This window comes from Manis javanica, chromosome 5, assembly GCF_040802235.1.
Source record: "Manis javanica isolate MJ-LG chromosome 5, MJ_LKY, whole genome shotgun sequence".
NCBI classification, from domain to species: domain Eukaryota; kingdom Metazoa; phylum Chordata; class Mammalia; order Pholidota; family Manidae; genus Manis; species Manis javanica.
This window is the reverse complement of record NC_133160.1, coordinates 74417585-74443129: the sequence shown is the minus strand read 5'-3', so window position 1 is coordinate 74443129 and position 25545 is coordinate 74417585. Positions and strand designations below refer to the sequence as shown.

General features: G+C 34.6%; 1 protein-coding gene across 2 annotated transcripts in view; it reads left to right on the top strand.

Annotated features, from left to right (window-relative positions):
• NDST3 (N-deacetylase and N-sulfotransferase 3) overlaps positions 1-25545 on the top strand; it is a 199387-nt gene that overhangs the window by 75904 nt on the left and 97938 nt on the right. For both annotated transcript variants that reach the window (XM_073237117.1, XM_073237118.1), the window contains exons 4-6: positions 854-1008; positions 20429-20614; positions 25309-25437. In XM_073237117.1, coding sequence (XP_073093218.1) covers positions 854-1008; positions 20429-20614; positions 25309-25437 — 470 coding nt within the window. The remainder of the gene's footprint in view (positions 1-853; positions 1009-20428; positions 20615-25308; positions 25438-25545) is intronic.

Genomic DNA, 25545 nt, shown 5'->3' with positions numbered 1-25545 from the left:
GCTGGGCCGGGGCCAGGGCCCATCCTCCCTCTTTAGCCTGTTGGCCCTGTGGAAAACAGTCACTTTAGAGCTGCTGTTGGAAATATGAGAGGATCTTTTCTCCATGCAAGGTTTGAAGAACCTCCTGCTGTAGGATCTTACTGGATTCAGTATTGGGGCTGAAATTTAAGTGTGGCTGCGTAAGTTTGTGGTAATTAATATCATCCTGTGATATGACATAACAGTAGTGAGGCCTCTTACATTGCTCTCATTTCATGCTTTAATGAGGAAACAGAGAGACTTCTACCCCCATCAAGCCAAGAAAATTTTGGAATTTCCCCCACCTCAACTAAACTGCATGTCAGGGAAAATGAAGAAAATAAAACAAGCACAAATATGAAAAAATCATAGGAAAAGCAACAGGGCTGACCTTCAAGAAAACCGGAGTTTTTTGCTGGAGAACTTGAGAGAAGGGACAAGGATAAGGAACATGAGTAACGCCAAGGAGAAGTCTGGACTGTTTTCCCACGTTTCCTACTTACCCCCCATTCTCTCCAAATTACAAATTATACAAAGCTGCTAAAAGTTAAGAGTTCTTATGACATTGGAAATAGTTGTGCATTTCCATGTTGCAAAGATTTTATGCCTGTCTCATGTTTAAGAACTAGTTTTGTCACAGTCTCTGACTGTTCCCCAAGTAACATATTTCCCTTTGCTACTTTTCATGTTCAAAGCCTTATGTATATCTAAGATAGTCTTACAGTGTCTTCCAAGTACATATATAGGAATATATAATTAGGTAGAAGATAAATAGATAATTGATAGGTAGTCAGTGTAACTAGAATTAACTGAATACTCTTTCTTCCCCCTGAAGGAACTGAGGAGGAAGATGAAGGGGATGACCATCTTTTGGGGTCTGTGGATGAGTTCTGGTGGTTTCCTCACATGTGGAGCCACATGCAGCCCCACCTTTTCCATAATGAGTCATCTTTGGTGGAGCAGATGATTCTCAACAAAAAATTTGCCTTAGTAAGTAACTCCTTTGAGTATTACACTGAACTCGTGTACACTGACATTAGAACAACTTGGTATTGCAGCCTTTCAGTATGTGAATTTGAGTATGTATTGGATGTTCAGTTCTATGCTTAGTTCTTGGACGGGTCTATTTCAGGAGTAACTGCACAACACACTCACAAAACTCAGCTGTAGGACATTATGGTCAGAGCTTGTAAGACAGTTCCTGTCCAGGAGCTTCCTGCTGCCTGAGGAGGGCAAAGTATGCACATAAAACTCTTTACCAACAAAATGAGATACTCCATGACCAAGTGCCAAAACACACAGTCCAGAGAAGTGTCACTGGGAGTGGCTAGGGAAATGTTCTTGTGGAAATAGGATTTTAGGTACTCCTTGAAATAAGAATAAGATTTAGGTGTCAGGAAGAGTTGGAGTGAAATCAAGCTGACAGAAAATACTATGTAGGAGACCATAATGTGGGACTAGGTAATGAAGACAAGCCAGGAATGCAGTGGGAATGGGAAGAAATACATTAAACACATTGCAAATGTACATGTTATAAGGATGGAACATTCTCTTGACTGAAGCAAGATAAACTGTATTACACTGAATAGTTTCAGGGCAGGGAAATTTGCAGTAAAATTTTTTTTTAATTGAAGTATATTTGGCATATAATATTACATTAGTGTCAGGTGTATGTACATAGTAATTAAACAGTTATATACATTATAAAAAGTTCACCACAGTAAGTATAGTTAGCATCTGCCGCAACTACAGTATTATTGACTATATTCCTTGTGCTGAACTTTTTACCTGTGACTTACTTATTTTATAACTGGGAATTTATACCCCTTAATCCTCTTCACCTATTTCACTTAGCCCCCAGTCCCCTCCCCTCTGGTGACCACTGGTTTGTTCTCTGTATTTATGAGACTGTTCCAATTTTTTGTTTGTTTCTTTGCTTATTTGTTTTGTTTTTCAGATTCCACAAATAAGTGAAATCAAATAACTGTCTTTCTCTGTTTGACTTATTTCATTTAGCATAATACCCTCTTGCCCATCCATATTGTTGCAAAGGCCAAGATTTCATTCTTTTCAAGGGCTGAGTAATAGTCCCATTTATATATGTACCATATCTTCTTTATCCATTCATCCACTGACTGACATAGGTTGCTCCCATATCTTGGCTATTGTAAATAATGCTGAAATGATCAAAAGGATACATGCAGTTTGAATTAGTGTTTTCATTTTCTTCAGATAAACATCCGGAAGTGAAATTGCTGAACTGGATGATGGTTCTAGTTTTAATTTTGTGAGGAATCTTCATACTGTTTTCCATAGTGGCTGCAACAATTTACATTCCTACCAAAAGTGTACAAGGGTTCCCTTTTCTCCACATCATCACCAATATTTCTTATTTCTTGTTTTGATAACAGCCATTCTGACAGGTATGAGGTGATATCTCAATGGCTTTGATTTGCATCTCCCTTATGACTAGTGATGTTAAGCATCTTTTGTATTTGTTGTCCATCTGAATGTGTTCTTTGGAAAATGTCTATTCACGTCTTCTGCCCATTTTTAATTGGATTATTTGGGGTTTTGGGGGAGGATGTTGAGATGTATGAGTTCTTTATGTATTTTGGATATTAAACTCTTATTGGATATATCGTTTGCAAATATCTTCTCCCATTCAATAGATTGCCTTTTCATTTTATTGATGGTTTCCTTCACTGTTCAAAAGCTTTTTAGTTTGTCACAGTCTCTGATTGTTCCCCAAATAACATATTTCCTTTTGCTACTTATTTGAAAAAAATCACACTTATTTTTGCTTCTGTTTCCCTTACCAGGGGAGACATATCCAGAAAAAAATTGCTAAGGCTGATATCCAAGTGTTTATTGACTGTGTTTTAGGAGTTTTATGGTTTCAGGTGTTACATTTAGTTCTTTGATCCATTTTCAGTTTATTTTTGTGTGTGGTGTAAGAAAGTGGTCCAATTTCATTCTCTTGCATGTAGCTATCCAGTTTTTCCAACACCATTTATTGAAGAGAATGTCTTTAAAGTCATTGTATATTCTAGCCTGATTTGTCCAAATTGACTATAAGGTTGGATTTATTTCTGGGCCCTCTATTCTGTTTCAATGATCTATGGGTCTGTTTTTGTATAGTAAGTGAGAAAATGTGTTTGTGATCAGCAGGGATGGTACATAGTGATTAATAAGCCAACAGGGCTTGTGTTGGATGGGAGAAAGTATCTTATATTATTTCCATGAATTATGCTAATAGGCACACAAAACACAGAGGAAGTCCACACAGGCAGTTGTTTACTTATCCAGCATCCTCCTTTGCTGGGCAGGATGTGCCTTGGTGGCAACTGTGTTCTGTCCATCATGGTATTGCAGTTCCTAGCTCATGAAGGTACTTAACAAATATTTGTAGCACAAATCCTCAAGACAGCAGAAATTACACGCAAAAAGGATTTGAAATGTACTATGTCTTTATTTATTATTATAGCATTTTTTCTCATTTGTAACCCCCAAAACTGATATTATAATGTTCATAGATTTTTTTGTGTTGTGAATAAATCTAAGACCATCACATCATGTTTCTATGAAAATCCTACTAATTGTAGACTGCCCAGTGTGGAATGTAAATTAAAATATACTCCACTAGTTAATTTGAGTATTATTTTGAAAAATTCTGAACTATAATTACTCCTTGACAAACAGAAAATGATTTACCAGTGATTTAAAGTCCTAACTCCATTACTAGAAATGATTTGAAGTATAATCTGCTCAATTTTGAGGTTTCTCCCACACCCATTTGCCTCTCCCAATATTAAAATTTTCAAACCCTGAAAATGTACCAGTTCCTCACATGTCTACCCTTAACATATTGTCACTCTAAATGGCAATAATGAGATTATAGTTGTCAATCTGCAGAAATCAGAGCAAATGTTACATCTCCCTTGACTGGCTACCTGGCCGTGTAACTATTAGCTTTATGGTAAATCAGAATATAAGAGAGTACTAATGTCCACCTATCATGGACTGGTATTCTACAAAAACTGTTAGAGCCAAGGTATTTGGGCTGTTGATCGGCATGGTACCTTACTGAAACTTACTAAGTTAGAATTTATAAAATGTTTTGTTTTTCTTTAGGATGTAGAAAAACAAAAACTTTAACGGTAGCATCAGGAGCACATAACTGTCCTTGAATATCAGTCAACTTCCCAAAATAGATATACAGCTTTAAATGCAAGTGTGACATGCATTAATATTTTGTCAAGAAAAGAATAGTGCCCTCCATGCTGATATTGTGAAAATGACCTGACAGTATTTGCAAATTCCTGAGATAGCGAGCCACCTTTTTTCCCCCAGAATATAATCAGGAATAGTAAACAGCATGTAAAAGTGTGTAAACATTGCCACAATTTGTAATGGAGAGCACTAAGAATCCTCTCACAATGTAGCAAACATTAATTCCGTCATTTTCAGAAGGTCTGACTGTTGCTAGCAACATTAATCAACAAGAGAGGATGTGGAAAAGAAAATCACTTCTCAAAGATTCTTTCTAAATCTATGTAGAAAGAGAAAAAGGAATTTGTGAAAGAAGAATATATGTAAATGAAGTAAAAGGATGCACCTGTTAAAGATGAGGAATTAAGAAATGAGGAGGGAAGTTTTTGTTTTTTGTTATTGTTTTGGTAACCTTTAAAATAATCATTTCCTGATGCAGATTTGATGGAACACTTGACATACACTGTTAAATTCCCCTGCAACTAGAATGGTATCTAGGATACGAGGTATTCTATTTTTACTTGGATGAATGAATCAGTGCCAATATTATATTTATACTTATGTTCACTTACTTGAAAGTATATACAGCAGGAACAGACATGCACATTTTTTACAGTTCTCAACTGGAAAGAAAGCATCATCAATTGAAAGTATAATTCAAAACTGAAATTTGGTCACTCTTAACCTCCTCATTCAAGTGCTAACAAAAGAATCTTTCTTAGAAGAGCCCTTCCTAACTATAGGTTGAGAGCCGAAGTTATGGTCCTAGAGGCAATAAAGATAGTCATGAAGAGTCTTCAGAAATAAGACCAAATGTATTCTTTAATCTTCAGTCAAATATAAGACCAAGGGACTTTTTGTCAGGAAAGGACAGACAAGAAAAAAAATGAATCCATGACCAGTCCCTCCGTAGTCATAACAACATAAAAGAAAATAGATACGTAAATTATTTGGGAGTAGTGACTAGCACATAATAAACACTCAGGAGATGGTGACTTGTTTAATTACCATTGTATTCACTATCAGAAAACTGCCTTCTTCAATTCTTGCCTAGGTTCCTGAGGTGTTTAGAGAGACAAGTAAGAGGGACAAAAAACAGCCAAATTTAAAAGCTTATTTTGTATTGGGATAACATCTGGTGAATGAGAGTACTCTACATTTTCTAAATATGTGTTAGCTCTTTTACTTTCTTTCCATTAAGGCATTAGGATTAAAAGCTGCTTTGCTACTGAATTTAAAGATGTAAGGAGGAAAGATCGAGCATTTCATTTTTTAATATTCTGTATTATTTCCTTTAATTCTTAGAACAACCCTAAATTATAGGTAGATTTGTTTTTCCTTTATAGATAAAGAAACTGAAAATCAGAGGAATAAAGTGGGTGACTTTCCTAGGATTATAAAACTCACAAGCAGAAGAATTAAGACCAGAAATCCAGGTCTTTTAAAACTGCATAAATTGTGACTCCCCCACCCCCACCCCAGGCTTCCTCACTAGCATCCCAACCTAATTAGCAGGTATAAATTTAGATTTCTCTTCTGCCTGGTAATCCAAAAGAATATCTGGCAATCCTGGTAACATAAGGGTAATTGAGAACTAGAGATGGAACTCACAGGGCAACTTTTCCCTGAGGCTCCCAAAGGTTCCCTAAGATAGGCAGTTTCTAAAATACTTGGAGAAGAGACAAACAACTGAATCCAAGGAACTTTCCACCTGAATGAATATCATTTATCATGTAGAGACATAGAGGCTACTTCAATTCAGTGGAAACTATTCTGAAGAAAATTCTGCCTCAACTGTGAGCTCACTAGACGGAATAAGCAAAAGCTTAACTGGTGCTAATATTGCATTTCTAAATCGGGTTACATCCTGCTTTTCTCTGCCAGTTTGGAGGCTCTGAATTCAAAAATGGGCAAAAGTGTTTCCCAGTGAAGGGACTGAAAAAACATACAAAGAAGCAATGGGCTGTCTTGTGAGCAACTGGGTGTTCAAACAAGATTGGAGGTCAGGGATAAAATTCCATATCAAATAAGTGATTAAGTTTGAAGACATTTAAAGTACCTTTTCAGCTTAGAGAATCTGAGACTATGGTGTAAAACTCTTTTATTTCAGACTTCTCTGTCACCATCTACCAACAAACACCTGTTATTTTCATTGAGTTTTAGCAAACACATGTGATCTATTAAACCTTTGCACAATGTGGACACTTCTGTCTCATAGGGAATTTGATGTTCATTTTAATTTAGCTTTGAAAGCTCTGTCCAATAGCTTATTATGGAAGGTCAAATAAATCCTGTCAGCAAGTGTGCATTTGATGATTACAGCCATCAGGAAATGCAGTTGAGGTTGATTAGAAAATATTTTTAGTTAACAAATACGAGCTAATTCAGATATTTAAATGAAATTTTAACAAGGGTTTTTTTTTTGAAAAGCAACATTTCTGAAGCAAAGATTAACTGTAACATTAATTACTGATTACAACACCATTTAAAATATATATTATATATCTTTAAAAGTTGGATAATTGCATTAGAAAAGTAAAATAACTTATTGCATTTAAGCTTTAAAAGTCATCAATAAATATACTCTTAATTGAAGAACTGGATCTAAATTTTGGTGAATTATGTTAATTTAATTTCTAATGAGAAAATAATTAGTAGAAATTTTTATCATAGAACTCATTGCCAATATCAGAAGATAATTAACAATGCTATAGACAATACTACTAAAATTAGTAGTAGTAGAACAATGTTTCTGATCCTGAAAACAAATCTTGCTGAGGACTGTACTTTTTGATTGCATTTCATTATTCTTTCAAATAGTGTCCTTCCCCCATCTTTTCCCACTTCAGCAGAAACTGCTAATTTACATTAGCTGAAATATCTATTACCAAGTATGCAACTTTTTAGATTAGTGCACACATTAACTTTTCTAATATGGAAATGAAGATTATAGTATCAAAATATAATTTAAAATATATTGAAAGACTTGCTACCTTAAGGAGTATATAATCATCTTCTAATTACTTTGCTTGCCAGCTAGAGAAAGAATGAATTCTATCATTTTTACTTCAGTGAAGCACTTTATAAAAAGGCACATTAGATTTTCATTTTATTGATACTGAAAAAAAAGTATAATTTCAGTGATCCTAATAGAAATAGAGTAAAATCATGATGCAGAAAGTCTGCTTCGAGCTAGTAGACCACTACTTCTGGAGTAATTCAAACAGCACAGTTTAAAAAAGACAGTAGCCAAAAGAAAAAAGAAAAAACAAAGAAAGACACTAGCCATTATTCAGAGGATGATGACCAATATGGTAAAGTCTATAATTTACTCCATAAATAGAATGGCTCCAGGGACTTGGAGAGGGCAAGAGACAGAAGAGGAGACTAGGAAATATATTATCAGGATTAATATTGCTGATTAGAGTCGCTTTCAGTTAGCAATTTATAGAAAATAATCTCATTCTGAACTTTAGCCTTCCTCACATTATTTTTTACCTTTTTTGTTTTGCTAATTGGTTTTTGTCCTTGATTATATGCACTTCCTTTCATCTCTCGTACATGTTTTAAACCCTGGTGTATAGGAGAGAGAGCCCAGTAAGTAGTCAATTTATTTAGATAATAGATAATAGTACTGACCCTTCACTAGGTGGCTAGAACTCATTATTTGATAACCATTTAATTATTCTATTAATCTTATTTAATTCTCATCACAACCCTCCTGATGTCATCTCTATTACATACATGACAAAGCTGATATTGGAGGGGTTTAGTAATTGCCCCAAAGCACAGCTAAGCAATAGATCTGATACTCAAATTCAGAGCTTTCTCACTCTTAACCACTATGTTAAACAGATATTTTCTTTTTTGTTTTGAATTATTATAATTCTTTACAAATAATTAACATTTTTTGAGTACCTTATCCTTCTTTAGCTATACCACCTTGGTGTATTCCTAGCAATTGTTTCACAACCTTTTTTTAAAAATGAAAATGTTTTTAAATCTGCTTTGCTAAATTGTAATTTCAGATCTAATTATTTTTCAGAATTACATATTTAAGTATTTTGAATTCCAAGATACACTGTTATCCCCTTCCGAGAGATCTATTATTCCCACATAGACTGGAATCAAAGAACAGTAGAGTGGGAGTGTTGAGGGTGGAGAAAAGCAGAGAGAAACTGGAGGATAGTAGACAAATTAGATCACTACTGAAGTAATCAAGGAAGAGAAAATGAAGGCCAGCTTTAACTAAACCTGTGGAAGTGAGATTACAGAGGAGAGAGATGTAAAAACTATTTCTGAAATAAAATCAATAGGGCTTTTAATTGGCTGAGTGATGAGGAAGCAAAGGTAATAACAGGTCAACAATAACATCAAGATTTGACCCTCCCAATTTTCTATCTGTGTATGTTTATTTAAAGTTATGCAAGTATTAACTGCTTTTTCTTTAGAAGCTCTGTGCTTTACCAACATGAGGATCCCTGCTGTTACCCACATCTATAGTGGGTAACAGCAGGGATTTTTCTCAATTAGATATATCATTAACTTTTGAAAGTGGTTTTGATTACCTCAAGGACGTAGAATCCTTTCCTTTGTAAATTCCTTTCCAGATTACTTTTTCATTTCCATTCTGTAGGAAGACTTCATGCTCTGTGACAAGCTGGAGAGTGTAGAAGAAAAGTATTCTCCATTCCTTTCCTTTTTACTTCTAACAAAATTTCTCCATGGTATCTCTAGCATATATAGGGTGATTCAAACTGTTTTTGTAAAGAGAAAGATAAATTTAGTACATGTCCTACATGAAAACAGTTCCTTGCTACCCAGATTTACTTGGACATACATGAACTAAAAGCCTTTACAAATTCTCCAAGAAACTATTAGTGGTGGGCTTGAGTCGGATGTAGAGAAGGGGTTGGGAGGAGGTCTATTTCCAGATCCATGCATGCTGCTCCTGAATTTTGATCACTACTTGCTTTTTGACAGCCTTATACATTTAGTCAAAATGGAGGTGGCACTTGTTTTCAGAGAGGAAGTTAAAAACATGGAAGAGTTGGAAGTGATGACAGGGAAGAAATGAGAATAAGATCCACACAAATGCTAACCTTGCACCTGCATTGGCATTTTCACCCCCTGTTCCCAGTAATTCAAGAATTTCTGTTAATTCTCTCTTTTTACCATATACTGCTCCATTTCAAAACTTTCTGTCCCCTTTCCACTTCCAAATTTTTCATCCCAAACCTGCATCATTGTACCAGCATCTAACTACTCTTCCCAGCTCACCATTCCTTTCCATTCCTTTACACTCAGATCAGGGAATGCTGTGAAACTTGAAATTCTATTTTTCTGTTCCCCTACATAAAACAGAACCTTGCATTTCAGTTAGAAAGATTCTTGACTCTCCACAGGAAATGGAAGAGAAATTTCTTTTTATAGTTTAAATTACTTATTTATTTATTTTTAAGTATAGTTGATATACATTGTATTGGTTTCAAGTACACAGTATAATGATTTGACAGTTAATCTACATTATTACATGCTCGCTCCAACTAGTGTAGTTACTGTCAACACAGAAATTTGTTACAGAACTATTGACTATATTCTATTTGCTGTACTTTCATTCCCATGTCTAATTTATATTATCATTGAGATTTTGTGTCATTTATCCCCTTCACCTGTTTCACCTGACCACCCCAACTCCTCCTCCACACCAGTCTCTTCTCTGTGTCTCTGAGTCTATTGCTATTTTGTTCATTTTGTTTTGCTTTGTTATTATATTCTACATATAAGTGAAATCATATGGTATTTGTCTTTCTCTGCCTGGCTTATTACACTTAGCATAATACCCTCCAGGCCCATCCATGTTGTTGTAAATGGCAAGATTTCTTTCTTTTTTATGGCTGAATAATATTCCATTGTATATATGTACCACCTCTGGTTTTTTTAAATTGAAGTACAATTGATACACAATATTAACCGGTTTCAAGTATAAAACACAGTGGTTCAAAAAATAAAAAATAAATATAAAACACAGTAGTTCAGCAGTTACACACATTATAAAATCCTCACCCCAATTAGTACAGTTACTATCTGTCAACATAAAGTTGTTACTGAATCACTGACTTTAGTCTCCATGCTGCATTTCCATCTCCATGACCAACTTATATTATGATTGATATTTTGTGCACATTTATCTCCCTCACCCTCCTCACCATCCACCACAACCCCTCCTCCAAGGTAACTACCAGTCACTTCTTAGTGTCTATGGGTCTACTGCTTTTATTCATTTTTTTTGTTTTGTTTTGTTTTGTTTGTTTCTGGATTCCACAAATACATAAATCATATGGTATTTGTCTTCCTCTGGTTTATTTCATTAGCACAATCCCCCAGGTCCATCCATGTTGTTGCAAATGATAGGATTTCTTTCCTTTTATGGCTGAATAATATTCTGTCATGTATAGGTACCACATCTTGCTTCCATATCTTGGCTATTGTAAATAATGCAGCAATAAACATAGGTTTGAAAATATTTTTTTATCAGGGATTTTGTTTTCTTTGGGTAAATTCCTAGAAGTAGACTTACTGGGTCAGATGGTATTTCTTTTTCAGTTTTTTTCAGAATCTCCATACTGGTTTCCATAGCAGTTGTACCAATTTACATTCCCACCAACAGTATAGGAAGATTCCCTTTTCTCCACATCCTTGGCAATGCCTGTTATTTCTTCTCTTTTGGATAAGGGTCATTCTAACTGGTGTGAGGTGATATCTCATTTTTGTTTGGATTTGCATTGCCCTGATGATTAGCAATTTGGAGCATCTCTTCATGTGCCTGTTGCCATCTGTATTTCTTCTTTGGAGAAATGTCTATTAGGCCCTCCACCTATTTTTTTAATCAGGTTGTTTGGCTTTTGGTGTTGAGACATATGAGACCTTTACATATTTTGGATGTTAAGCCCTTATAAAATAACTACTTTATGAACATATTCTCTCATACTGTTGGATGACTTTTTGTTTTGTTAATGGTGTCCTTTCTGTATGGAAGCATTTTAGTTTGAGGTAGCACCACTTGTTCATTTTTTATCTTGTGTCCCTTGCCAGGGGAGATGTGTCAAACATTGCACATGTGTTTGTCCAAGAGATTTTTGCCTATGTTTCTTCTAAGAGTTTTATAGTTTCATGTTTTATATTCAGTTCTTTAATCCAGTTCAAGTTTACTTTTGAGTATGGTGTTAGACAGTAATCCAGTTTCATTCTCTTGCATGTAGCTGTCTAGTTTCCCCACACCACTTATTTAAGAGACTGTCTTTCTCCATTCTATATTATTTTCTCCTTTGTTATATATTAATTGACCATATATGCATGGGTTTATTTCTTGGCTCTCTATTCTGTTCCATTGATCTATGGGTCTGTTCTTGTGCCAGTACCATATTGTTTTGATTACCTTGGCTTTGAAGCATAGCTGGAAGTCAGGAAGCAATACACCCAGTTTTGTTCTTCTTGGAAAAGAAATTTTTGAGCTCAAAATTCTTACCAGACATTGTGCTTAGTACTTTCCATGCATTCTCAATTAATCTTCACAACCACCTGTGAGGCTAGTAATTCTCATATTGAAAATGCAGAAAGTGAGGCCCTAGAGAGCTTATATAATTTCCCTAATATCACACAGCCAGTGAAAGCTGGAGAAAGGACTTGAACCCAAGTCTATCAATCTCTAATGCCCATGTAATCAGCAAGGCTTGTATAATTGAAAATTGCTGTGCCATTGATTCTGTTATTGATTGCTATTAACAAAACCTTATAATCAACTTTTTATTACTTCCATGAAGAATATTAAAATCTGGATGTTTATAATTTTTTCTTTTAAATATCTGTTTATATGATTTATGTAGCTTCTTGTGTTTGGCAACAGCATTATGCCTTAACTGTCCTGGTGTCTATTATAAATACCATAGGCTACAATAGAGAACACAGTAGTTGTAACAAATACCAACTTTTCTATCTTTCAGGAATAATTAAATTTATTCAGCTATAATTAAAATTAGTAGTATGCACAGTTAATCTCAACCCTGTGGATATTCAGAAAGATTAAATGTGGTTGCAAGTACTTTGGGAATTTTAGCCTATCCCTGAATTGTTTATAGTTTTATGACCACTTAAGGACCCTGAAGATTCACATCAAATTCATCATTTCAAACTCTGAGAAAGCAGGATTAAACTAAACACTCCAGTTCCTCAATTGTCCCTCCAGATAATTTTACTTTCAGTTATTTTGCTACAGAATTTAAAAATAACTGAAATATAAAAAATACAGAAATATAAAAAACATTTTTTTATATTTCTATCAACATCTTCATGTATTTACTTAAAGAAATTTTAGCGATTCAAAAACAATCAGCCTCGCCTGTAAAAAGTACCAGTATTTGCATCATTCTTTTGAATATTCTTATAAAAGTTCATCTTTTAATGGTGTGTTTATTTATGGTGAAACACTCAACAATGTTATGACTATACTTTAATAATTCGGAAGGGAACACTAATAGAGGAAAATAGCATGCTCTATATGGCAGCTTACCTGAAATAAATTACATCATTATTAGGTAAGACTAGAAGAAAATATGTCACTCTATCCCAAATAATTATTTCTTAGAGGTTACCAGTGAAAATGAAGTTTAAAGCTGAGTATGCACACCTTTTGTAATTATTTTTAGTATCTGTACTGAATTATTAGCTTAACTTTTGTTTCTGGAATTTCTTAATGCATTTGGCTTACTAAATTTCATTTAAGTTCTTCAACTATTTCAGGTTAACTTGGGTGGACACCACACATTCCTCCTAAAATAAAAGTCTGACTTTATCACTCCAAAATTGCTCAGCTCTGGAAAACAATATGTGTGAATTGAAGAGGAATGTGTGCTGTCAAGGAAGGGTTTTCACTGATGTCATTATTATAGCCTTATCATATTTACGGCTCATCAGGAGTATTTTAACCTTGCATTTTATACAATATATCTTTTACTTTTTTTCAGAAAAGAGTATACTCTGTTAGTAAAACTTTTTAGATAAGATTGATAATAATCTTCTTTTATTAATTTTTGCTATTAAATAAGAATTCTGAGTTTTTTTGGAGAGCAGAAGTGATGTGGAAGGATTCTTAGTTTACCTTTGTTTCCTCTTTCTGTTTGTTGTTTCAAAAGGAAAGAGAATAATGTTAACAAACTGAAAGGAAGTTAAATGATATTTGACCAATAATGTTACTAATATCTTTTATTCTCTACAACTCTATGAGATAATTGATTTTATTACCCCTAATTGGTAAGCAACAGAATTGAGGCTTGGTGAAACTGCTAGGGGTTTTCCAACTCATTAGGACCAGCACTGAGATTGAGCTCAGGGCTCCTAACTCTGTGCTTTCTCCTTGAGACTATGCTGCTCTCTCCCCTCAAGATTCCCCTGTAGACACTGATCACTTCATTGTGGTGGATTTGGCAATCTTTAGATATGGGAAAAATGAGATTCCTTTTTCACTATCTAGTTAGTGAAACACTATATTGTTTTCCAGAGCTGAGTAATTTTGGAGTGATAAAGTCAGACTTTTATTTTATGAGTTACTATAATGCCATTCTGTTTCACAAGATCTCATTATAAACACCTTTAAGACCTTTATCCAAAGACTTGTTACTTTCATTACTGTAAGCATGCTTCCTTCGGATCCAAACTGTGAGACAAACAAAATCACATTCCCGGGAGTTCTGGACTCATATGTATGACACCAACCTGGGAAGCTCACCTAAGCCTTGGTGCCCAGAGTTTTTATTGGGGTTTCATTTCATAGGCAAGATTGATTGAATCACTGGCCATGTGACTGAACTCAATCTCCAGCTCTCCTCCCCTACCTGAGGTCAGGCTGATATCACCAGGCTCAGAGCCCCCACTCTCTAATTACAAAGTTGGTCTTTCTGGTATAGCCAAACCCTATCCTGAGTTACCTTGTTTGCATAAACTCAGATATGGTCCTTAGAGCCCACCATAAATAATAAAGACATTTCTATCATTCTAGAAGTTCTAAGGATTTACAGTTTACAGAAATTTATATGATGCATTAAAAATCTCCACATAAAAACATTAGAAAGAAATCTAGTGGACAAATCTATAAACATTAACCAACTTTATATAAATATTCCAGTCACATTTTAGGAGGTGACTTCCTTAAATGTACAGGAGGAAAATTATACAGGTTAGTTTAAGATTAGATCATGAATTTAAACTAGTACATTTACACTTAGCATCTGAAATCTGAATATAAGATCATTTCTAAAACCACAAAGATTATGTTAAAGAAACATAGAATTTTAAATCTGAACCTTCGTGTATAGTTGTACAACCCCTTTATTTCACAATGAAAGAAATGAAAAATAAGATTCCTATACTAAGGTAATTATTTCTTTCCAGTTCTTTTATTTCAAATCATACTAGATGCCATAATTTATCCAGGAACATTCTAATATTTGCAAAATTAGCATTCAGTACCAAACCTTAATTCTCTAACCTAGAGATAATTCTGACTTGAATGGTTTTGTTCTAGGTAAAGAAGGAATTCGGCTCCTTTTGAAAAGTAACTTTACATATATTGGGCAACCGTCACTGCCATTTCTTACTTCCTCCAATCACCACTACTACAGGACTCCTTCAACTGTCAGAGGCCCCATTGGTTCTCATCAGCTAAATTTTGTGGGTGGCCCATTAGTGTCACCATAGGAAAATGGTTTGTCTTTAAAAGCTTTAAAATGCTCATTGAATTCAAAGTAGTAGTTTTATAATTTTTTCTACTCATATATATATATACATATATATATGGTATGTGTGGTGTGTGTGCATGAATACACACACTCATGTCCTTTATATTAAAAAGTTTCAATTCCATTTTCCAAACATGCTCCTATCATCTGGGAAAACATTTTCTTTTCTCTGTGAAATAATCTCTAAATAGACATAGCTATTAAAGAAGCCTCTTTAAAAAGCAAAGCAAACGGACTTTTTCTAGAAGCCACTCCACATACCACCAAATGCCAACATAAGGAAATTTTATCATAAACCCATTTAAATTATAAACGTAAATTGTCAATACTGTGAGATAGTTAACCAAAGCAAGAACTTCTATCTATATACTGCTAAAGTGGGACATTCTAATCAAAATAAACTGCAGAAAAGTATAAGTTTTTCCAAACGAAGTTGTAATAAAATTTTCATTTTTTCATGGTAGAGTGCAGAATGTCTGATTTCAAATCATTGTGGGGTTTTTCTAATAATATCAGTTTGTATACTTGTTAATCTGAGAAGCATGAAAATAGGCAACAAATCTAGTGATTAATGGAAATTTAAAAGTTTCTCCTATTTAGAAAGATTGAAATCAAGAAAATTCTTAAAGTACAATTCTTAATTGAAGAAATAATTTAAATAATTATTTTCAAATATAGTAATAAACAATGATTTCTTAAGTATTTTAATTGTGTTCTTCAAATACCTGAATGTCAATTTTTTTTCTTTTATTACAGGGAATTTTTCTAAGAAATACAGCATCAATTTTTTGCTTAATAAAATTGTATTATTTTCACTTTTTCTACTTGGAAATATTTATATCCATGATTTAGGAAAATCTTATAATTTTTATTCTATCTATAATTTATATTATCATATAAATATATAAATAACAATGTGTCAGTTTTGTATATGAATAGTAATTAGTTAAGTCTCAAGAGAATATTCAAGTAATACTTTAATAAGTACTGAATTTCCCTATGAATTACCGTATGTCCATTATGCAGATGAACTGAGGGTTTAACTGAGATCTTTGAGAAAGTGGAAATTAGAATAAATGGGAGGTGGTCAGAACAGTTTGCATATTTGTTCACTAATACTTGTTGAGAGCTTGCTGTTGGCAAGACACTAGGCATACAGCAGTGGATAAACCAGAACCCAGAACTCACTGAGCTGATTGTTTAATAAGGAAGACAGAAATTAAGAAATAATCATATGAAACAATATTCACTTACAAACTGTGCTACCTATTACAAAAAACAAATGAAGGCTACAAAGTGAAATCTTCAATGTGACTTAATTTAGCTTGGGATTTGTCAGTGACAGCTTCTCTGAACATAAGAATAAATTACCTAAAAAAGGTATCAAATGTATCTAGGTGAAGAGTTGGAGTAGGAACAATCCAGGCTGAGAAAACTACCTATGGGAGGATGCTGAGATAGGAAAGCACTTGGTGGGTTTCAAGAAAAAGATTAATGTGACTGAAATACAATGAAGGGAGGAAGGTGGTACAAAATGAAGCTAGATTGAGAAGCAAGAGTCATATCATGCAGGGCTTGTCTCCATTCTAAGATTTTTTATTTTGTCTGAAGTGTAAGGGGAAACCATGGAAGGATTTTGAGTAGGAAATCATATGGTCATATTTCTATTTTTTAAGATTCCTTTGGCTGCTATGAAGAAAATGGCTTGGAAGCAGGCAAGAGAGGAATTGGATAGAATGGTTAGAAGCCTATGCTGGAAGATCATGGAATACAATGACAGGATGATGACAGAATTGTAGAAAAGTGGATAAATTCAAGATACATACCAGAGGTAGTACTAATAGGATGTGATAATGGACTAGATTTAGGAGAAAATGAAGAAACTGATATCAAGAATAATATCTAACTTTTTCTACACAAGAACTGGTTGGTTGATGATTGATAGTGTCACTTAATGACCTGGAGGAACCCTGGGGAAAGAGCATATCTAATAGATCTGAGAGATGGAGATGAAGAGTTTGATTGTAAGACTATTAATTCCACTTGCGTTTTAATTAACTTATATTTCATAACAATATAGCCATATTCCCCAGTCTTTTTGGTTCATATCCTCCACTAGGAAAATCTTAATATAGATTACAGAGTTCCTGGGTACTACTTTCCAACCAGTTTTAATGAAAAGAGTAAGAATAATTAACTTTTAAAGATAAAATTTAGTCTATTATTTTATACTTTTTTGCCCCAGATTACAAAGTGATATGTACCTAATTTCAAATTAAAAGCTCTAAGAGAAGACAGTCAGTCAAGAATTTAGCATTATGGCTAAAACTTCTAAAACATGATCATGTACCTTCTAGAACATACTACCCACATCTTAACGCAAACTTTTCTATGCAGTAAGGTTTCAGGTGTTCTCTCTGGTATTGAATGAAACTTTGAGGGCCAATTTATCTTGCCCTTATCTAAAACTCATTTGAAAGAGACTTCCTACTAACTCTCAATGATTTGCAGGCTAGAGTTAAATGGCACAGTTCAGAGCATTTGGACAGATGAGGGGGGAAGTAGGCACAAAAATAGACAGACAGTGGGATAGAAGTCACAGAAGCTTCACAAGAGAGAATCCTAAAATCTACAGTGAAAGTGAAAAAAAGGGCCTACCTCTTTTACTGACAAAAAGATGGCTCAGTGATTTCTTATTTCACCATTGTAATTAAGTAGTAGGATCACAGCTTATTTTTAAAAGATGGAAACAGGGCAGTAATGACAATAATAATAATATGCATTCAATGTGTATCATGCTTCAGGAACTATACTAAATGCTTTCTTTGTATATTATTTAATTTCCCTTGAGCATCTTTGAGTTGAGTACTCTTATAACTAGCATTTTAGAGAACAGGACAGGAGGCTTACAGGTCATAAACCATTCACCAAAGGCCACACAACTGGTAAATGGGAGAGAGAAATTACCAGAAACGTCTGACTCCACAAGAGGAGTTTTTCCACCACCATCACACACTGTATCAGCACACAAATAAAAGAGGTGACTAACAAGTCACAGCATTTTACTGTTAAAAGCTAGAGAAAAAAATTGTGTATACATTGGTTCCCCAATATTTGGGAGTATTCAAAATACAGGAAATGACCCTACTGTGTGCTGGACCATCCTTTTCTTACAGTGTTCCTGAAGGCACAGCTGACCTCTTGTTGACATTTAAAACTACTTAGAGTTTTTTGTCAGCATAATCTGCAAATTTGGAGATACGTGAATTTTACATGTAGTTCCTGTCATTGTGAATTTCATCCTTGCTTCTTTCCATGCCCTTTAAAAAACTGCTAACCAGTAACTGTTAATTTTTTTCTTTAAACTTCTGTAATTGAAATTCATTTTCTCTCATCTTGGCCATTATCACTGCACCTCTATTCTTCAGCCAGCTTAGATGAATTCTTCCCTAATCTTTTCAAACACAAACCATGTGTTAGTAAATGATTTTTAGTTGAAAAAAATTTGATGTAGTTTGAGCTTTAAAAAACCAATAAAAAAAAGTGAGATATTTCAATTCAAAAAAGTGAAATTCTAAATAGTATAGGAATAGTTGCCTAAGTAGGGTTATTACTACAAAGACACAAATAAAATGAAGAACATGAGATATTCCCCCTCTCCCTTCAGAAGCATAGGTGTGGTCTGCTCCACCTTGAATCCCCCCCATTCTCTTACAGCAGTGATGTGGCAGCACTTTCATCCTCCACTACTGCTGACTAAACTGAATTTTAAATGATGAATGGAGTTGATGAGTGGAAAGAGGCGTTCCAGTTGCGGTGGACAATGTGTACAGTGTACAACAGAGATATGAAGGGAATCATCAGATATCAGGCTAGAGGGGAGAATGAATGCTGATAGGATTTGAAGCTGTGTAGGTAGACTGGGACCAAATTTTGAGAGCCTTTTAAGCCTTATGTGAAGGAGTCTGACAAATAGTTAGATAATGACAACCCACTGGCCATCCATTTTCCCTGTGTTCAGGTGCTTCATATGCTTCCTTCACCTCCTGTATTATTTAGGTTTAAAAACAAAGCTATCTATACCTGCTCCTTTTTTCAAATCCATTCATAGTATATTTCTACAATTCAATACACTTAGTAATCTGATAAAATGGTTCTCTGTATGTGAAATTGATCTCTAACATGAAGAAAAGCCATTACTAGTTCAAAGGAAGCTTATTTGGGTAGAACTTTTTGTAGACTGTAAAGCAATTTAAAAATACAGATAGAAAAATAAAATATCATTCAGGAGAATAATACACATCTACTACTGAAGCCATGGGAGTTCTTTTTATAAAAGACACGTGTCATCTTTTATGCCTGTTAAATTTTTCACTATGCCATAGAGACTGTGTCAGGATTAATGGACCAGCTCAAATGAAGAACAATCACAATTATACCAAGGCTATCCCAAGACCTGTCCAAAATAATCCAGATGTCACATAGATTTATTTTTAGAATTTACAGACCGTCAGGATCAACTGAAGAGAAGAAAGTAGTGTGTGGTGTGTGTGAGTGTGTGCATGTGTGTGTGAGTGTGTGTATGTGTGTGTGTGTGTGCGTAATTTTAAAAGAAGAAAGTGTGTGGTGTGTGTGAGTGTGTGCATGTGTGTGTGAGTGTGTGTGTGTGTGTGTGTGTGATTTTAAAATTATAATTTTTTAACTGGATTCATTTTATGTATACAAGCTTAACTTCAAATGTATACATTTTATGCATACAATCTCCAACTTTAAAGAAAATTGCTCTATAAAATTTTGCCACATTTTCTAATTGAAAGTGTGTGCTTCTACCAAGGCAGGGGACATCATCTATTACTGGACCACATGCCAAGGGACCAAAAAAAATGTGACAAACTTTGTAGAAACTGGGCAGCAGGCAAAACAAAATCCTGTTAATTGGTCTAGTGAACTCAGAATATGTTCTGTCCCTCTAATAAATGTTGGTTTTATTTGGTGAGAAATGCGGAATGTTGTTTATAGCAAGTTTTGTCATTTAACTTACTGAAACTGTGAAACAGGACAGGTGGCTATGACAGAGCAATGAATGCACTCTTTCAAAGTATTCATTAAAATCACTAGTCCTGTCCCACCAACCCTTAAACACAATGTGTCAACATCAACACTGGTGGAATGGCTACCAGGCTTCCTGAAGTCTAGGTATATTATTTATCACTTTAATTTTACAACACAATTAAGTAAAGATGGATTTAAGCAAATGTATTTACAGTACATTTGAAAAATCCTGGCATAAAAATAGGATGATGATACAACTTCCCACTTGCTAATTAACATTTGCTTGATCTTAGGAGCATGGCATTCCTACCGGCATGGGCTATGCTGTAGCCCCTCACCACTCGGGAGTCTACCCTGTACATGTTCAGCTTTATGAGGCCTGGAAGAAGGTTTGGAATATTAGAATCACCAGCACTGAAGAATATCCACATCTGAAACCAGCTAGATACAGGAAGGGCTTCATCCACAAAAACATTATGGTGAGCTGCCTCCGGTATGCATAGGGTACAACTAATTCTGCCAGATTTACATTCCTCATTAGAAGAAAGAATGAGAGAGAAGAGCAGAAATGTTAAAAGCTTAACTGTAGGGAAAGCTCCATGTTGCAGGAAACATACTTGTCATATCTAAGCCAATGATGTCTTAATTAAAGTTACTTCTTCTCAGTTCTTCAAATATAACTTTAAAATGATTTTTACTGACACTACCACTATTAAGCAGGCATGACATTAAAATACTAAGGAAACAGTAAACCTAAACTGCAGATAATTTAGAGAAGCCACTATTTCTTCAAAAAGTTAGTGTGTAAAACTAACTTTTTTAGTTTAATATATTAACCATACTGCTTTTTTACAAGCCAAACTCTGTTCTCTTTACCATGTCAGACTAAAAAAAAAATTCAACTATTTGCAGCGTGAAGCCACATGTGAAGTCCTGCATAATCATTAACAGATCATAATACGAGTACAAATTAGAGATATGTTAATTAAATCATTTAATTATCCGCTGTCAAATTCTCTCCGAAGCTTCTCTATTTTGTTTTGTTTTGTTTTTTTACGCTGGCGACAAATGCATATTGTCAGGATATGTTATTATCTAGTACTTTGTGGGACCTCCCAAAGTAAGTAATTAAATTCTAATTTTTTCCCAAATCAGAAAATCCAAAGAGTACTATTGAAGTTAGGAATGGGTCTCCTGCTTTAGACAAACACTGGGAAGGAACACCAAGTATGAAGAACACTGGCACTGTAACTGTCTGTCAAACCATGTTTGAACAGATGTCTACCCTCCAGAATTAGGTGTAACTGATTACTTTTCAGTTTTCCAATGTCTGCAAAAATTACAGAATGGGTAATGACATTTAACTTGGATTAACTCCCATCTTGACTTTTCCCTCAATAAAAACGGTTATAAATGCTAGATGGGGCCATAATGACCATATTTTATCCCAAACTGCCCTTCCTCTTTATTGAAAATGAACTCACTGTGCCTCAAGCTGCCAGCCTTCTGACCAGAGAGAGTTTAGAAAGCCTGGATTATATTATAATTTAAAAGCATTCAATACCTCCTGTAGTTTTTAAATCATATGCAGTCTTAGTAGAATAGTGAATGTAAGTCTCTAAGGACTTTATTCAGTGTTATTCTCTTTTGTTTCTCTTATCCACTCTGCTGCCAGCAAACCTGCTTGGATATGTCACATGAGATACACTCATTTTCATTTCTCATGAAAACATATTTTACCTGTATCAGAAATGCATGAATCTTGCAGGTGATAAAGGCTCTAACAGATTTCCTGTTCTGACGAAACTGTCCCTGTGGTTCCTTCCACTTTTGCAGCAATCCATGGAAACCCTATAGATTTGCTTTGTAGGCTCTTGGCTGAGAATGTGCAAATGGGAATTGTTCAGCAGGCAGCTGTTTATGCAGTTAAGAGAGAGAGGACAGGGCCTGGAGTCACCCGAATAGAGCTGCCAGTTAGAACACAAGAGCCAACATGCCCGGTTAAGCAGAGACTACAAAGGAGAAAAGATCAGGGAAGGGAGGGGTTGACCTTACTTAGATCAAACATATTTTCTTTTATGAAATGAGGGGAAACTTTATTGTCATTAAAGTTGATTGATTCATAAATCAAAATTAAAAGGCCTTAAATGAAACTCACAATCTTCCCTTTGAGCCAGCTATTGATCCTGCTGTCCCTAATTCAGTTCTGTAATTTGAATATCACGTCACCTCCCTCACCTTCCAATCAGTGTCTACATTTCATCAATAATTCCCTTAATAATTTTTTTATTTTCTTCCCTCTCCCAGAGACTAACTACTTTGACTTTCATGTGTAAACTATGGTACTGATTCCCACTTTGTCTATTTACAGCTCCTATGTCCCACTGCAGTCTATCCTATAGGCAGTGCCAGCCTTTTAGTCTTTCTAAAATGCCACCTTCATTTGGCCTTCCTAACCTTGATTACTTGCAATGATTTACACATCCCTTAACTTACTCCTTCAGGGACCCGAAAACAATTCGTACTAAGTCTACCTTTTTATCTTCTTTTTCCTATAGTTAACAGACTCACTCCCACCAAAAAGGTCTGAAACAGTTTTATTACGTCCATGCCTTTGTTGTTCTTTCCACCTCAAAAGACTTTCTGACCACTTTCTACTTACTCCTATTTACTTTGTTTCTCATATCAAGTCCTGTTTTTTTATATAACTTAATGTAAAGTACCTTGTTCTATGGAATTTCAATACCATAGAATTAACCCAGGCCTACACTGATCTTATTCTCCTCTGAATTCCTGTAACATCACCTTATAACTCCACTAGGAACATAAAAGCCTGCTATGCAAGGTGTTTGAGCCCGAACCAGAGTCTCTGAACACCCGGTCCTATCGCGTTATCTTGTCTATCTTCATTCAGTAGGGAACTGATGGGAAACAGGATTCTCTACCCTAACCCCTGGTTGTTAAATGTGATTCTCTTGAGAAAATCAGAGAGCTCTAAGCAATTAGACTATAGATTCTGATTATCTACTTACTGTTCTTAATGGAAATGCATTTTGATAGAGACTCTTATCAATCCTGCTGGCAGCACCCTAGATGGTCTCTAATGGTAGCTTCCAGACACATTTGTTGTCAGTTATTCCAGATTTAGGCCTTAGGTGCAGGAAACTGGCTTCACAGAATGTGTTCAGTGTCCTGGAGCATTATGTTCAGGGAGCAAGGCAATGGACTATGACCCTATGACACCCCACCCATCTCCTCAGCTGCCTGTGGCAGCCTGCTGGTCATCCCAGAGCTCATGGTAGCTCTCCTCCTCTCAGAAGGTATGCATGCTTCTCCCCAGAGATGCAGAGTGAAGCCTGATACTTCTTTTTCCCTGGGTTCAAACTCAAACAATTTGAGAAATAAACAAAACTCAACTTTCTTTTCACTTCTTTCTCCATTTTGCACAGAATCATCTAGGCAATCAAGTCCCAAAGATGGCTCTGTATGTTCCCATAATTTTTCAAACAAGACACTCAAACTGAATCCTAAAAGTTATTCAAAATCATAAACTTCTAAAATGCAAAATAAACTGGCATTTAATCACATGTAGACATTTCATTATTTCGGTTTTGGGTATTTCTCCTTACTCCACACTGTAAATCCTTCAAGAGTAGAAAGCGTATTTTTTTGTGTTCTCCCACATGGACTTCAATAGAGTTTAGAATATGTATTTGTTAAATAAGTAAATAAATGCATGCTTTATAAAGCTTTGATTTCTAGGAAATCACATTTCCATGAATTGTTAGGGAATATATTTAATTCAGTTAGAAACTCCACATTTAATTCTTTTTTGTCCTTGATTTTGTATATAACATTGCGAGAATGTATGTTTTTAAACATAGACACCATTAAAGCTAATACTCAGCAATAAACTGAAGTTCTATTAACTATTTCATAAAAATAGCTTTTAAAGATATAATTTTCACTAATTTATCAAAATAAGTAACAAAGTTTTTATTTATACAGTAATATATAATGTACTGATTGAGCTGAGAATTCCAAGTGCTAGATTGAAATTTATCATAACACACATTCAAACTAAAGAAAAAGAGCTAATATATTTGTAGAGAGTTGTAAAGCTTGGGATATCCTTTACAGGTATTATTTTAAAAGCACTTACTGACTCAAATGTGCTTTAAGAATAAAAACAGAAAATGTAAAGATCAATTTGCTGAGTACAATAAGCAGAAGATCTGTTTGTGATTCTGTATACTGTAGCTCTCCAAAGTATATTCATTAATTTTCTACTACTTTACATATAGTGTGATGATAGACACAGGTCATAAAGAAGTCATTATATAAAATTTAGCAAAAGATTGTGCCATTTTATAGGGCTTTAGCTCACACTTTCTTTTATAATTGCACTGATATTTTACCAGAAAAACTATAAGAATTTGAGAAACATTTGCCTTTATCACAAATGTATATAATTGAAGCAAATAATGCCTCTTATATACAAAAGCTGAAAAGACGACTCCTTACTAAGAGATCTTTTATGATTTTGTTTGTAACACTTCATAAAAATTACAGACAAAACTCATAATCTCTTTTTTTTTAAGGAACTGGCAAGCTACAGACTTAGAATTTGGAGCCTACTATAACCTGCAGTCATCCTTTCAGACTAGAGCAGATACTATGATTTGTGTTCCAAATTCTTGCTCTAACTTAAAATGTCATTTCCTAAAAATCACATTAATAATTGACTTCATTTTCTAATGTATGTGTAGAATCTGGCAGAAAGTATTATCCCTAAAATTTCTGCCTGCTAGATTTACAATGTAGCATGAAAAATTCCAATATTTACAAATTTTTAAAGTCTCCTTTTACTTCTTTTCTGTTTTATTTTTAAGATGCTAGAACATACTAGGCTTCATAACAGAAGTACTGACTTGAAGATTTAAAATAGATAAGTAGCTAAAATAATCCAGGATCTATCCTAGTTTTAGAAGGTTTCTTTAGCTTTCTTCAGTATTCCTTCTGTACTGACATCATCCTCACTTTCTGAACCTTAGTTAAGAGTTGAATAATGACATCAACTTGTGCATCATTTTTCATGAGGAAAAAAATGTAAGTTTCAAGAAATTAATTGGTTGAAAGAAACTTTTACCTTACTTGTTCATTCTTTTTTCAGGTTCTTCCAAGACAAACCTGTGGGCTTTTCACCCACACAATCTTCTACAAAGAATATCCAGGAGGTCCTAAAGAGCTGGACAAGAGTATTCAAGGAGGTGAACTTTTCTTCACTATAGTCCTCAACCCAGTAAGTACTTTGGGTTACTCTTCAAATAAATAATAAAAAATGACAGTGTGAATGAAAATTACCCTGACAAAGAGGCCAGGGTTTGGGTAGTTATCAGCCAAATCAATA